The sequence below is a fragment of the Physella acuta genome, unplaced genomic scaffold (assembly GCF_028476545.2).
Source record: "Physella acuta isolate Inbredline_101_S28 unplaced genomic scaffold, ASM2847654v3 ptg000719l, whole genome shotgun sequence".
In the NCBI taxonomy this organism is placed as follows: domain Eukaryota; kingdom Metazoa; phylum Mollusca; class Gastropoda; family Physidae; genus Physella; species Physella acuta.
In genome coordinates this window covers 201,853-217,963 of record NW_026732237.1, presented here as the reverse complement: position 1 = coordinate 217,963, position 16,111 = coordinate 201,853, and the positions used below count along the sequence as shown (strand labels likewise).

At 36.9% G+C, this 16,111-nt stretch overlaps 1 protein-coding gene across 1 annotated transcript in view; it reads right to left on the bottom strand.

The window, feature by feature from the left end:
• The window catches only part of LOC131949908 (uncharacterized), a 211,156-nt gene that overhangs the window by 33,922 nt on the left and 161,123 nt on the right, over window positions 1-16,111 (bottom strand). Inside the window, exon 3 of the mRNA XM_059311874.1 lies at window positions 12,626-12,712. Within this exon, the coding sequence (XP_059167857.1) occupies window positions 12,626-12,712 (87 nt within the window). The remainder of the gene's footprint in view (window positions 1-12,625; window positions 12,713-16,111) is intronic.

Sequence of the window (16,111 nt, the reverse complement as noted above, 5' to 3'; positions counted from 1 at the left end):
GAAACATTTTAAATTTAAAAAAAAGAAAAACCAAACAACATTTTAAATTTAAAAAAAAAAAAAAAAAAAAAAAAAAAAAAAAAAAAACCAAACAACAATAACCATCGTCCTTCGTAACTATGACACAACAATACGCAAAGTGGTTTACAAATTACATTTAATTGCAGCACTTAATAACGGAGTTCTGGATGTAGTTTGTCTGTGTTGTGATGGTGGTGGTGATGATGTGGCGGTTGTGAGGTTGTTGTTGTGCTAGTGGTAGTGGTGATGTATGTGTTGTTTTGCTGGTGGTGGTGATGTAGTTGTTGTTGTGCTGGTGGTGGTGATGTGGTTGTTGTTGTGGTGGTGGTGATGTAGTTGTTGTTGTGGTGGTGGTGATGTAATTGTTATTGTGCTGGTGGTGGTGATGTAGTTGTTGTTGTGCTGGTGGTAGTGGTGATGTAGTGTTTGTTGTGCTGGTGGTGGTGATGTAGTTGTTGTTGTGCTGCTGGTGGTGATGTAGTTGTTGTTGTGCTGGTGGTAGTGGAGATGTGGTTCTTATTGTGCTGGTGGGGGTGATGTAGTTGGTGTTGTGCTGGTGGTAGTGGAGATGTGGTTGTTGTTGTGCTGGTGGTGGTGATGTAGTTGTTGTGCTGGTGGTGGTGGAGATGTGGTTGTTGTTGTGCTGGTGGTAGTGGAGATGTGGTTGTTGTTGTGCTGGTGGTAGTGAAGATGTGGTTGTTGTTGTGCTGGTGGTAGTGGTGATGTAGTTGTTGTGCTGGTGGTGGTGGAGATGTGGTTGTTGTTGTGCTGGTGGTAGTGGAGATGTGGTTGTTGTTGTGCTGGTGGTAGTGAAGATGTGGTTGTTGTTGTGCTGGTGGTAGTGGTGATGTAGTTATTGTGCTGGTGGTAGTGGAGATGTGGTTGTTGTTGTGCTGGTGGTGATGATGTAGTTGCTGTTGTGCTGGTGTTAGTGGTGGTGTGGTGATGTAGTTGTTGTTGTGCTGGTGTTAGTGCTGGTGGTAGTGGTGGGTTGTTGTTGTACTGTACTGGTGATGATGTGGCAGTAGGGTATATTTTTCCAATACTCCAAATTCTAGAGACGTAGAAAATTGTCCTAGAAAACCATATCACCTCACTGTCTCGCTGTGAATCGATCCCCAGCCGCCGCCATGAAAAACCCCACGACTTAGCGCGACCATAAAAAGGTCAAATGTCACAGACAGGAAAGAGCTCTACTAGAGTTATAGAGATTTCTGATTCCCCATCACGTTGGCGACAATGTAAATATAGGTCTGTAGTTTTATGCAATTTACATTGTTAAAAAAAAAAAATCAGTCCCGGAATGTATGCTTCGGTGTTAAAATCAGTCCCGGAAAGTATGCTTCGGTGTTTAAAAAACCGAAGCACACCAAACACGGGGTTTGATTGACTGAGGGGGGGGGGGGGAGGCGGTGGGTTAGGAAAGACCAAGAGGGTATTGTCCTAGATCCACCAGAGATTTTTGAGGATTACAGGACGCTAAAAGTCTCAAAGCATGGCGAGATGATTGAGTAAAAGGAGGGGGTGTGGAGAGGTGTGGGGGGAGGTGGAGGGAAACATTTTCAAAACTCGTCTAGACCATTTGTAAGTGGAGCATGCATGACAGGATTGTTTGCACATTTGCATGATCGTAGACTGGCGAGTCAAATAGGCGCCGATGTGGATCAAATGAAGCAATTTTCGTTGTTTGAACTAGGATATCGTCATTTAACAATATAAAGCTATCAGGTCTACTATGTTGAACGTAGAAGCCCGATATGGCAAATACATTGGGTTCAATATGTTTATATGAAGAGAAGATCCCAGATGTATTTATGGGACACCAAATTTAGTCAGGTACCTATTAGAGCTGGGTGGACTCAAAGACATAAAACTAACTCTAGCCTGGGGATCCATATATTGTCCTGGGAGCAATCGCTTAAGCTCTTACACATGATCACAGACCTCACATTAAAATATCTAGATATGGAATCAATAAAACCAACATTCTAATTAAATCACCCTAATCTATGTTTGTGTATGAGGTAGGGGGGGGTGTTATCCCAAGTATATAATATATCTTCTTCTTCTTCGTTCTTAATTTTTAGTGTTGGAAGGGATCGAGCCTTATCTGCCAGAGGGTTTGAACTCGAGACTTTTCGAATTTATCAACCATGAGCTTTTGCCGACTCGACAACGCCTCCGTCACAATTAAGGATACGTGTCAACTGGTTATGCGCCATTGACTCCTATTTCAGTCTGCTTCCATAGCCTTTGTCCAACCAAGAACAAACTACAATGCAGCAATTGTTTGATTTTGGCGTTGTCTCTTCTAGAAGAGTGGCTGTCCCCAGCTAACGACCATGTCGACCCCTATTATATATCAAGTTTTTATTTTTTGTTTAAAAAAATCATATTGGATTTACAGATTTAGAAATTTTCGTGATGTCATTATTAACTATTCACAACAGGACTATATTCACTACATTGGTTATAAATTATATTCTAAATACCGAACCATATTTAACACATACAAATTTCCCGAAATCACCGCGCTTATTCATATGAAATACTTCTCAGAATCTCAAATGCTAGACTTCTCATCACCCACTCCTTTACCAAGCTACTAAACCTTTAATCAAAACCCTAACCCTTACTTACAGATCAAGTACTAAAAAGCCGGAGTTTTAAATTTTCATGTCGTATTTCATAAAAATATTTAAATTTAATTAATTTCTTTTGACACTGTCAAGACCTACTACCCTTAAAATTTCTATGCATTATTACGTAGTACCTAAACCTATTCACCACAGTAGCAGCCTATACAATTTAGTCTACTTCAGAGGTTCAAAGTTGAAGGCCATTGATTAACCTACCGTTGTGCGCACAAAACACACTTCATTATTATACTTTTCATTAAAACCTTCGTCGCATTCATCGTGCCGTTTCCCCGCAGTCGTAGCTCATTTCCATATTTCGTGCCCGTCCGGGTAGAAAGATGAATGCACGAAAGATTTGAGCCGCAGACCACTAGCTACCCTGGTCGTTTTATTATTTTCTCTCTAATCAACATGACCGCAACTTTCAATAATCCATGCTCGCACAATTTTTCATAGAATCCTAACACGTCCATTATACAAGCAGAGGAAAGGGACGAAAGGGGAAAGGGAAAAAAAATCCAATTTGTGACTACGTTGTAAATTACAAGGATATAATTATGTTCTAGTGAATGGAATAAATTTGTAGAGGGGTGGGGGGGGGGGGTGTACTAGACATGGTTGTCGTGGGTGGGGAGGGGGTGGTACTTATTGGAAGGGTCGTCTAGAGAAGGGTTGGAGGGGTGGGAGTTAGAGATTATTAGCTGGAATTATGTTATATACTGTTGAGGAGATGGGGGGGGGGGGGGGGGGGCAGGTCTCTGGTAACTGATGGGGTTAGGAGGGTGTCTTGCAAAAGTGAGTAGTTAAGGCAGGGGCGTTGTCAGATTTTTTTGTAATAGGGTGTAGGTCTGCCGTAATTGATGATGGGGGTTAGGAGGGTGTCTTGCAATGGTGAGTAGTTGAGGCAGGGGCGTTGTCAGATTTTTTTGTAATAGGGTGGGGTGTAGGTCTGTCGTAATTGATGATGGGGGTTAGAGGAGTGTCTTGCAATGGTGAGTAGTTGAGGCAGGGGCGTTGTCAGATTTTTTTGTAATAGGGTGGTGGGGGGGGTGTAGGTCTGTCGTAATTGATGATGGGGGTTAGGGGAGTGTCTTGCAATGGTGAGTAGTTGAGGCAGGGGCGTTGTCAGATTTTTTTGTAATAGGGTGGTGGGGGGGTGTAGGTCTGTCGTAATTGATGATGGGGGTTAGGGGAGTGTCTTGCAAAGGTGAGTAGTTAAGGCAGGGGCGTTGTCAGATTTTTGTAATAGGGTGGGGGGTGTAGGTCTGTCGTAATTGATGATGGGGGTTAGGGGGGTGTCTTGCAATGGTGAATAGTTGAGGGCGGGGTGTCCTCAGATTTTTTTTTATTTTGGGAGAGGGACGGGGTATAAGTCTGTGGTAACTATTGTTGGGGTTAGAGGGGTGTATTGCACTAGTGAGTAGCTGAGAGCGGGATGTCTGTAGTAACTAATGCTGAGATAAGGGAGGGGGAAGGGTGTCTTGCAAAGATGAGAAGTTGAGGGTGGGAGCGTCCTAAGATTTTTTTGTAATGAAGATAATAATGGTCTTAGAGGATGGAGTGATAGAGTGTGGTAGGTAATCCTTTTAAAGTGGGATTTTTGAGCAACTGTCAGCTAACATACGTGACTGGGCCTTGTTGTACAACAAGCTATTGAGCTGGTTTTACAAAAAAAGTATTGCCCTTGTTTTACAACAAGCTATTGCCCTTTTTTTTTACAAAAAGTTATTGCCCTTGTTTTTACAAATAGTTATTGCCCTTGTTTTTACAAATAGTTATTGCCCTTGTTTTTACAAAAGGTTATTGCCCTTGTTTTTACAAAAAGTTACTGCCCTTCTTTTTACGACAAGATATTACCCTTGAAAACGAGTTATCAACCTTGTTTTACAACAGGCCATTGAGTTTTAATTTAACAATTGCCAAATAACAAATTTATCCTGCAAGCAAAAATAAAATAACCAACAAAACCAACCAATTCGAATACCATATAAGTCACTTACATATAAACATAAAAGCGCAATTTATTATGATCTCTTAAAGATGATCAATCATAAAGACTCTGAAGGAACATGGAGCTGTAGGTACTATGCGCAGTAAGTAATTTTATAATACATAAACACATAAACGATTACAGATTACATATATAAGACGGCTGGAGCCGTGATTAGCCGAAGCTGTAACTGCTTCAGTGAGCTGTGAAAGTAACTACTTGGTTATTTACTATAATACGCATGCCAATATTCATTCTTATAACTAATGGCTTGTTATATTCACCAAGTTAAAAATCTGATTTAAAAAAAATTGAAACCGCCAACACATTTTAAAACGCAATTTATGATTTTCAAAACACACAAAATGATAGTTAACAACATAAATGTCACAAGAAGCTAGAATTTTTTTTTTATAATATATTTATTTTCAGTGTCCCAAATTGCATACGAATTACCTCCCTTCGAATTATCCCCCTTGAGTTCCTTATCTAAGACAAAGCCGCGTAAAAAGAGAGAAAACACAACAAACGAGGGCAGCTAATGCGGGGATTATCTCGATTATCTTCTGCCTGACCTTGAGGTTACCTGACAACGTGGAACTCAGGTAAGACCACGCCAGAGCAGCGTAATTACAGGTTAGAAAATCAATACACACTCTTGTCTAGCGTCTTGTCACGCCAAACTGTCTTCGTCGCCGACGCTGTGTTTTTTTTTCTTCTCCCTCTTATCTAGACACGAGGTAAACATCTTGAGGACAACATCATCATAATCTGAGATGTGGACAACATCTGTAATCAATGTTTCGCGGGTTTAAGTTAAACCTTCGATTAAGTTTAACCGGAATATAGATTTAACTTACACAACGGTTTAGTTTATGGATCGATTTTATAAGCCGAGCCTTCCACATTAACTCTCAATATTTTAACTTATTTAGCCATAATAACTTATTAAATAGTTAACTTATGGAACGGCGTGGTCGTATGGTAGAGCGTTTGGGTGCTAGCCCGAAGGTCAAGAGTTCGGATCTCGGTTTCTTCTTGTGACTGTGGGACGTCCCTGAGTTCACCCAAATGTGATGGGTACATGACTTCAGTTGGTGAAAGTAAAGGCGGGCAAGTATCCATTCGGTCATTTGTCACATACGGGCCAGTGTCTTTCGGGAAAACGCTCGGCTCTCTAAGTGTATATATATATATATATATATATATATATATATATATATATATATATATATATATATATATATATATATATATATATATATATATATATATATATATATATATATATATATATATATATGTATATATATATTCAAAAACGGTCACACAGTCCTTCTTTATATTTCCATAAGTGTATGCAGAAGTTACTCTAATATAGATATTTCATCGTTTCTAGAGTACAAACTAAAATCGAATGCACTAGTTCGGATCTGACCCGTTTAACACTGTTTAATAATTCACTTGTTCAACTGCTAACCCAGACAAAGGAAGTGGTTGATGCGCTTAACTTAGCGCAGTTATATTCGGCACTTGATTACTTTTTAATTACGTTTAATTACGGTGCTGACCACGTGACAGCACGGTCGATTTGGGCCGCGCGCGCCATCAGCGTCGAAAGAAAAAATTATCAAGTTCCGGTATGGACCACGACGATACCCCTTTGTCAGCCGCACAGAAAAAAAATGACATTCTTATTATTTTGTTATAATTTATTATACAGTTATTATTGTGTTATGGGACGACGTGGCCTATGGTATAGAGTTAGTATGCTAACCCGAAAGTCTCGAGTTCGAATCAATGTTCAAGTAAGGGGAATGTCCCTGAGTTCACCCAGCTCTGATAGGTACTTAACTTAAGGAAACGAAGTCGGCTGGGCATAGTGATAACCACACTATACCTTCTTATGCCGAGGTCTCTGAAGCAGATGAACTTTGCTTCATCTGTACCACGTGACAATTATGATGAATCACAGCAAAACAAACAACAGACCGCTGTAAGTATATTCTCACGGCGCAGTAAATGTTACCAAGCAAGCACTTTGAAAAATTAAATGCAACAAATACCCTTAACTATGTCACCAAATTTTTCCAACATCTAGAACATTTTTAAAAAGTATCCCTAATCGCTCAAGATAACATACCAATCTTCCATATCTAAAGTTAATATAATAACCCTAACAGCCAAAGTTAATGTACCAATCTCCACAAACAGCTAAAGCTAGTATACAAACCTGCCTAACAGCCGAGGTAAATGTACAACATAGAAAGATCATCTTAAAACATCCCGAACAACTCATACATACCCAAAACCTCCCCAACCACTCAATCACACACCCAAATCTCCCTTACCACTAAAATATATCCCTCAATACATCCAACCATTCTAAAATATCCCAATCTACCACATTTACTCATCATAAGAACCGACTAGCTTAAACCATAACGCTTTGTAACAAGTCTCATTAACTACCTTAACAAGTAACCAAACCTCTTTAACTACTCAGCATTTCACCAACTACCCAACTACCTAACACATCAATAATTCTCCTTAACTACCAACCACTCAAAAAAATCACATTAATTACCCTAAATTTGAGAAAACAACTCGACATAGAATTTCATTACGAAAAAACTAGCAAAAAAGTAGATTTTCTAGTAGTACGCTTGGGTGTAAATTCAATGCGGGGACCTGTATTTAAAAAAAATGGATTTAGAAAACGTCGGGGGAGGGTGTGAAAGGTGTCTGGGAGGTTACATCCCTATCACAACCTGATGAATAGAACCGCCCTCTATTCCCAGCACTAAACTCCAGACTGTATTCCACCTCACGTCGGAGATTTACCCACATTGCGGCCTCTGGTGGAGCTTAGTCAAGCTTAGGACAACGTCGCTGTTACGCTTTTCATTCACTCGCTGAATTGTCTGCCCCTGTTGAATTGTCTGCCTGTTTTGAATTGTCTGCCTGTTTTGAATTGTCTGCCCCTGTAGAATGGTCTGCCTGTTTTGAATTGTCTGCCCCTTTTGAATGGTCTGCCTATTTTGAATTGTCTGCCTTATGATTTATTGCCTGTCCAGGTTGTATTGTTTGCCCCATGTTAAATTGTCTGCCTGTTTTGAATTGTCTGCCCCTGTTGAATTGTCTTGCATGTAGAATGGTCTGCCTGTTTTGAATTGTCTGCCCATGATTTATTGCCTGTCCTTGTTGAATTATCAGTCCCGGTTAATTGCATTAGGTATTATAGCTCATGCCGGAAGTATATAAGATAATTACCCTCTACCCCTCACAAGACACGCCCACACTAAAACACACACACACAACACACACACACACACACAGCTACATTGTCCACATCTGGCATCTTTAGCTATCAGCCATGACGTCTCTAGCTAAGTCGGTTAACACGTCTCTCTATATCCGAGCTCCTCATAGTACTCTAGTACGTCAGGACGTCTCTCTATATCCTAGCTCCTCATAGTACTCTAGTACGTCAGGACGTCCCTCTATATTCGAGCTCCTCATAGTACTCTAGTACGTCAGGACGTCCCTCTATATTCGAGCTCCTCATAGTACCCTAGTACGTCAGGACGTCTCTCTATATCCGAGCTCCTCATAGTACCCTAGTACGTCAGGACGTCTCTCTGTATTTCTAACCTCAGTAGAGAATGCCCACATCCGTCATTATATCAGCCACCACGATGTAACACTAAGCAAAACGTGTTATAGTCCCATAATAAAGTGCCCTCAACTACACCCATCCCTATCATAACATCTCTTAAGCCCTTACCCTAACCCAACTGATTCCAAAATTATCCATTCGCGTCCCTTTAAAAAAATCTTGGCACAAACCCTAAAATAACTCACTAATCATCCACGAACACAAACGTAGAAAGAGACACACTGGCACACATGTACATGATTTATATACATGTGGATGTATTATACATGTAAGTATAAAGTTGTCCCAACTCACGGTCTCTGTATGTAGGCCATTGGTGTACATTTTGTGGTCTAAACTTTGCAGTTATCGTTAAGATTGTACATATCATTTAAGTAACCTCATTTTTATTTGATATTCATTTTTTAAATTTTTTTTTTTTTTTTTTTTTTTTTTTTTTTTTTTTTCCCTTTTTTTTTTCTTTATTATTATTAATTCAGTTGTTTTAAACCTTTAAATCAGTAATAATAATTTATTTGATAGATTTTACACAGCATCAAAGACATGAACATCAATTGCATATATAATAATCAAATGGAGAAAATAAAATGGCATTAGAACTAGACTAAAATAAGGTGTGCAAACTAGGTTTCTCTTGACTGCTTAGTTTACTGTGCTCTGTCCTTAGCTGAGGAGTCAAAAGTTCACATTGTAGACAGAAATAAAAACCACCGTGGGAGAAGTGTCTCTGTAATACACATTACTGATCTATCATTCCAAAACTTTCCATGACATAAAATTGACCCTTGGCAAAGAGGGCACGCTACCTTGAAAAATCCGCCAGTCCGGTTGAGTGGAGGGAAGTGTGTGTGTGTGTGGGGGGGGGGGGGGGGGTGAGGTGTGTATCTCTTTCTACCATTCAGGTTGTGCACTTTTAAAAACCTGGGAAACAGAAGACTGTTCTAATGTTAAATTACTGGGGGCTGATCGAGTGATGTTTTGCTTGAGACTGTCGATATTAATTATGCATCTAGTTTATTTGCTTCTTCTGTAGTTCCAATTTTAGTTTCCTGTAAAAGTAGGATGTCAATATTGTGTTTATTTATTATGTTGTTTATATAATGTGTTTTGTCCCTAGCCCCCCCTGATGTTCAATGTTGCCAGAGTTAGCATGAATTATTTGGGGTTTTCTTTCGAACATCTGTTTCTGGAGGGCTGGATGGTGGTGGTCTTTTAATTCCAAACCTTCCAGCCGTTGGTTTGCTATCCCGTTGGGCCCTGGTCACGAACCTTTGAGGTGGCTTTACTGTAGGTAATTGATTTTTACTTGAACTGATTGCTTGACTATATGACAGTTGACCTGATACCTTTGTTGCTGACATACTTTGTGAGCTTTTAATTTCCTTTAGCGGTTTCGTTATGTTTTCTGAACTAGAGTTATCTTGAAGAATATTAGTTATTCATTTTTTAAAAACTTATTATCTCAAGAATTAATTTTGGCCACTGAACAACCAATTTTAACTGGTCAACATAAAGTATTTATTACAGTATTCATTACAGTAAAGGGTTTTGTAATTTACACTTCAGTCAACTGATAACTGTAAAAAAAAATAAAAGGAAGAAAGTTTCAAATCATGCTTCTAGATTGTCAAATTTAGACATTTACTTTTGAAAATATACAATTATCCTGATTTTCATTTTGTAACTCTTGGATTCAAGATATTTAGACTTTTGTGAAAAGAGTTATAAGTTTTTTCCCTTGTTTGTTTTAAATTTGTATATGGGAAGTAACTATTATAGTATATCCGCTTTTAGTGTGAAATCAATCTACATTTAAACTTATGCTGTAAATAACACAAGCTACCAGAGTACTCATGTACAATGTCAGAAAAGTAGAACGCAAATATTTTATGAACGATTTAACATAATATTTTGCATTATATTAATACTGGAATTAGATTTATAAACACATTTGTTCTCGAGATTTTATATACAGTCGGATTACATACATTTTCAATTAAAAATATGTTTTCAACATTATATTGTATTTAAACTATATTAATCAAAATATTAATCAAAAATGTATTATTGAATAGTACAATTACATTAATGAATTCGTATGCATATATCTGTATATTTTACAATGCACATTGATATTGATGTTTTCGCTTCGCTGATTAAAAATACCCTCAACCCTAAGCGAAACCCGAACCCAACCCAAGCATAAAATTCAACATACGGATACGTTTAGCATCTACATGTCTACCGCTTCCTGGTACCGCATAACGGAAAAGAACCCTGAAATCTCAAAGCTCAACACAATAACAACCAATCAAAAAAAAAAAAGAAACAAAAAAATAAAACAAAAAAAAAACAAAACCCTCATCTTTGAACCGATTTCCGTATTTATATTGTTCGTCTCCGGAAAAAAAAATCCCAATTAAGTTGGACGCTTAATTGACCTGCTGAAACAAATACACGACTTCAAGTTAAAGACGTCTCTCCACGTCTTCGGATGGCAATTCCAAGCGAGCTTTTCCTCTCATTTTACGCCCTGATTACGTCACTTCCTGCCGTTATTTTTATCGCTTCTCCGAGACAAACAGCAATGGGAAGAAAGGTTTCGGTTAAAAATAAATCGGGAGAAAAAAAATTATGTACTCAATGGGAAAATTGGAATAAGATTATTATCATCCGTACCATGTTTTTAGAACTTTTAGCTGTATTAAATGTAATTTTTAGAAAATCGGAACGGAATATTTCCCACGCACCATTTGGTTATTATATTACCGGAACAAAGTAGTTAATGTATGTTTTTTTTCCCCAGGGATTGTGGTAATGAGGGACTGGAGGGAAAATGAAAAGGGGGTGTAAATTAGTTTAAAGAACAAAAGTATTCCCCTTTTTTCATGCTTAAAAACTTTAAAAGTTATTGTCCTTTTTGTTGTTTTGTTTTAACGTGCAATTTTTTTCCAAGAACCCAACTCCATTATAGAGTAGGTTCCCATTTTTCAATATTATTAGAACCGTTTTATAAAAATCTCGTATAAATATTTCGTTGCCAATTTCAGGTGCAGTTTCCTTCCAATATATTTACATTCTGACATCCCCCTGCACTACTCTATTATATCAGCACTAGAAAATTTATGTTTATAATTTATTATTTTTAAATGACATCCTCTCTCCCGAGTCGCGCATGCGCCGTAGCGCGATGCCCCGGGTCGGGCTGAAGGGGGGTCAGACGGGTAGAGAGATAGATATGGCGATTCACGAAACTATGGGAGGAAGTCCATGATTTATTTTGCATGGGCTGGTTAGGACGCAATGCACTGATACAAGATAAGTTTGACGGCGACACGACAATGGAAAAAAAAAGGGGGGGGGGGGAGAAAGGGGGGTGGGGGGGGGTATAGGGCCTGGGGTCGATACAAGGGGAATGTATGGACAAATTCAATATACATTTTTTTAATTGATTTTTTTTTCTGCAATGAGAATTAGTGTAGAAAGGTCGAAAAAACTAAATGAATTGAATAAGGAAAAAAAATAACTTAAGTTCTCAGCTTTAAGTAATTTAAATAAATGTAGCCTACTTTTAAAATCATTCAGAACACTGCATATGGTGTTATTGTGTGGATTTTTAAAAAGTACTTCTAATGAACTACAAACTCACTTACTTTGATATAAAGTGTTTTTAGGGGTTTTAAAAGAACTTGAATTAAAATACACAACTTACTTTAACATATAGTGTTTTTGTGTGTAAAAAAAAGTTCTTTTAACGCAATACTACATCAGATATACGAAGCATATAGTGTTTTTTGTGGTTTAAAGTACTGGTAATGGAATACTAAAACGGTGTTTATGTGCTGTTTTAAAGTACTTGTAATCAAATACAATTTCTGTATTATTTTTATTTTATTTTAAAGTACTGTAATGAAATACAGTTACTGTATTATTGTTTGATTTTAAACTACTGTAATAAAATAAAAATAATGTATTTTTGTGGTGTTTTAAAGAACTTGTAATGAAATATAAATCTGAGCTTTTGTGGTGTTTTAAAGAACTTGTAATGAAATATAACATCTGAATTTTTGTGGTGTTTTAAAGAACTTGTAATGAAATATAAATCTGAGCTTTTGTGGTGTTTTAAAGAACTTGTAATGAATATAACATCTGAATTTTTGTGGTGTTTTAAAGAACTTGTAATGAAATATTACATCTGCGTTTTTGTGGTGTCTTAAAGAACTTGTAATGAAATATAACATCAGAGTTTTTGTGGTGTTTTAAAGAACTTGTAATGAAATTTAACAACAGACTTACTAGAGCAGATATCGTTCACCCGCTTGTAACTCATAGCAACGGCTTCTGCTGGAGTCTTAGGCGGTCTGTACCACGTTCCATAGCGCACTGGAATAAAATAAAATCACACGTTAATTTACATTTTGAGAAAAATAAAATCACACGTTAATTTACATTTTGAGAAAAATAAAATCACACGTTAATTCCCATTTTATAGGGGTTTACACACTTACTGATATCATGCAATATTTTTTAAAATGTGAGAGAAAAAGATAATCACACGTTAATTCACATTTTATAGGGTGCTTACACACTAGTTGATATCATGCAATATTTAAAAATGTGAGATTAATAAAATAAATACATTTTATTTCGCATTTTTTAATGTGTTTACACATTTACTGATATAATAAATAAAATGATTGTGAGAGTGAGATTGCTAAAAATAAAAAGCATTATAATACACATATGTTTAGCCTACTTAACACAACAAATACATAGGTTCTTACATAAACGTTACAAATAAATACACATACACTTTCTAAAATACACAATCATGCTCTTACAAAAACATTACAACATTTTAAAGAACTTGTAATGAAATCATGCTCTTACAAAAACATTACAACCTAAAAAGTAATAATTTCAAAAAGAAGAATCAGGAATACAAAAGAATTTCGTAAAACTTTTAATAAGTGCCTTTTTTTAACATCTTGACCATATCAATATAAGCTTACTGTTGCTAACAAATAATTAAGACTATATAAAAATAGTATGGGCACTCAAACATTCGAAATACTTAATTCCAAAAGTGAAGGTATTAAGTCCACTAAAAACACGAAAGTGTTTTTATTTAATACCCAAAAACTGTTTTTACAAAACTGAAGTTGACAATATAATAATACTTAGTAAGACCTAAACGTAGTTACTTCCCCTTATCAAAGAAAAAATTAAATTAAAAAAATAAATGTTATTTTTTAAATATTTCAGCGTGCCAACTCCCCCCCCCCCCCCCCCTTACTCCCAGAATACAATAAAACTCACATTTACCCTACATCGATTACCACAAAGCGACCTCTTCTCCCGAAAAATCTCAGCCTTAAAATAATATCATTTAAAAATAAAAAGAAAGAGAGAGAAAAAAACTGACAAAAATCGAATATTCAAATGACCCGGGTATTAAGACGAGGAGAAGATTCCTATCATTTTTTTTTCTTCGTTTGACTGCCAATTCTTCATTATCATTCTTGTCGCTGTTTTTTTTTAAACATCGCGTTGTCTCCTCACCAATGAGGGTTTGGTTTGGTTTCCTGACCCGTGGTTCAACCACTCCCCCTCCTCCCTCCCCACCCCTCTTTATTAAAAACACACACCCACACACACATTTTGAAAAAATATTTATTTTACTGTATTTCCTAACCTTACTAAAAACAACTTTAAAAACTGTTGAAAAAAAATTGGAGACAATTTTTTGCCAGTATCGCTATAGACCTAATGAGCAATGACCTCAACTCTAAACTAGCACTAGCAGTGATACTGAAAAACCTGACTGATTATATTACTCATACTGCAGCTATTGTTAAAAACCCCAACTAAACAGATAAGGGTTAAAAAACAAAGCATGTATTCGTATTCGTTATATGCATCCCTGCTAGTTAATATAGAAGTAGCCACATAGCCATACAGATATTTAGCGATAAAAAAGCTTAAAGGAGTCTCAAATCACGCATATTGTCAGAGGCGGAGCGACGTTCACAAAGCTAAGGGAAACATACACCAACAAGATATCGTACAAGGATTTCTATCAGACAAGGGTAAGGGGGTTGGTGGGTGGGGGATGACTTAAAGCTTTAATTGGGAGGAGGCAAACTTTAAGCTTTTGGATATGATTGCTATTTAAATCATTAAAGGAAGGTGCTTAATTAATTTCAGAAAGTGTTGTTTAGAGCTTTCGATTTTATGTGTATGTTTCGTCTTTTGACAAAACTTTTAGCAATTTTTCAGATGACAGTTTTAAACTTGAATAGAAAATATAGTTGTATGTTGTGTTGTAGAAAACGAATATAAGTTTTCGTAAATGAGATACTTATTACTCAAGCCTATTTATTATTATTTTCTTCTTATTTTTTTTCTTTATTATTTATAAAAGCCTTATTTTTCCCCTCTTCTCCTAAGCCTGTGAAACCGTGTCCCAAATTTCGACGACGTCATACCATGCACACCCCGTCAGCGGTGACGTCGACGCGTGTACACCACTCATACACGTCACTTCCTTCTCCTAGTTAATTCCTTGTTCAAGTGTCCTCGGGAGCAAACCTTCAGATCCTGCTTGCCGGCCCCCATCATCCATTCACCGCTGCTCTCCCCTGCTCCACCGGCCATTCAACGCTGCACTCCCCTGCAACAATGGCAGTAATCCCGACGTCTACGGGGTGCCAAAAGATGGCGTCCGCGTGCAAGAATCGATTCCCGGGCCCGTGAGTAAGAAATTACAGGAGATGCTGGTCGCTGTTAATGTCTAGCGCCATGTTCGCCGCACAGTGGGATCCCATTCAGAATTCGGATTAGACGGCTGAAACACGTACTTATCAAAAGCAGTGGCGTAGCGAGGGTGGGCAAGAGAGGGGGGACGGTTCTCCCCAGGCGGTACTTTTCTACATATTTCTCTATTTTTAGTATTTCTTTCTTATTATATATATATATATATATATATATATATATATATATATATATATATATATATATATATATATATATATATATATATATATATATATATATATATATATATATATATATATATATATATATATATATAGGGGACATTTGTTGAAAAATCTGTACTAGTCCTTATAAAGGGACAAAAGAACGGATAGTTCTATTCAAAAACCTAAGTATGTTCGGATGCCATTAAACACATTGCAAATAACTGATGTTACAAATTTTAAAAATATTGAGTGAAAAAGTAAAAAGTAAACCAAACCAAAATATGATATATTACAAAGATGTAATTAATTTTTTTTTCAACAAAAAGAAAATTAATTAAAAACTAAACATATATTTTTTTTTTAAATTGATGTGCCGTATTTTAAATAATTTTCAAAAATATTTTTCTTGTTAATTTTTTATAGCAAAATAAATCAAATACCCTCCATTGTTCTTCAACATGAGGCAACGTATTAATTTTAATTCGTGAAGAGAAAAGATGTGTTTTGCTTTAAATACCCCATACCCCTGAACAGCATAAAATGTCCATTGTTCCCTCCCATTTCTCATTTATTGTCTTTCTATCTAGATTTTTTTAAAAATCCGCCCCCCCCCCCCCCCAACCAAGCATAGAATCAGTAGCTTGCACTGGAGTAATTTTTACTCCGATTGTTATTGAGACAAAAACGAAGGAGGGGGACCCACAGGGAAATAAGGCAGGTCCCATGACGCGCGGTGACAATAATAGAAGAAGACTAGTAAAGACGCCCAGCCGTGGCCTAGCCAGCGAACAATACTTTA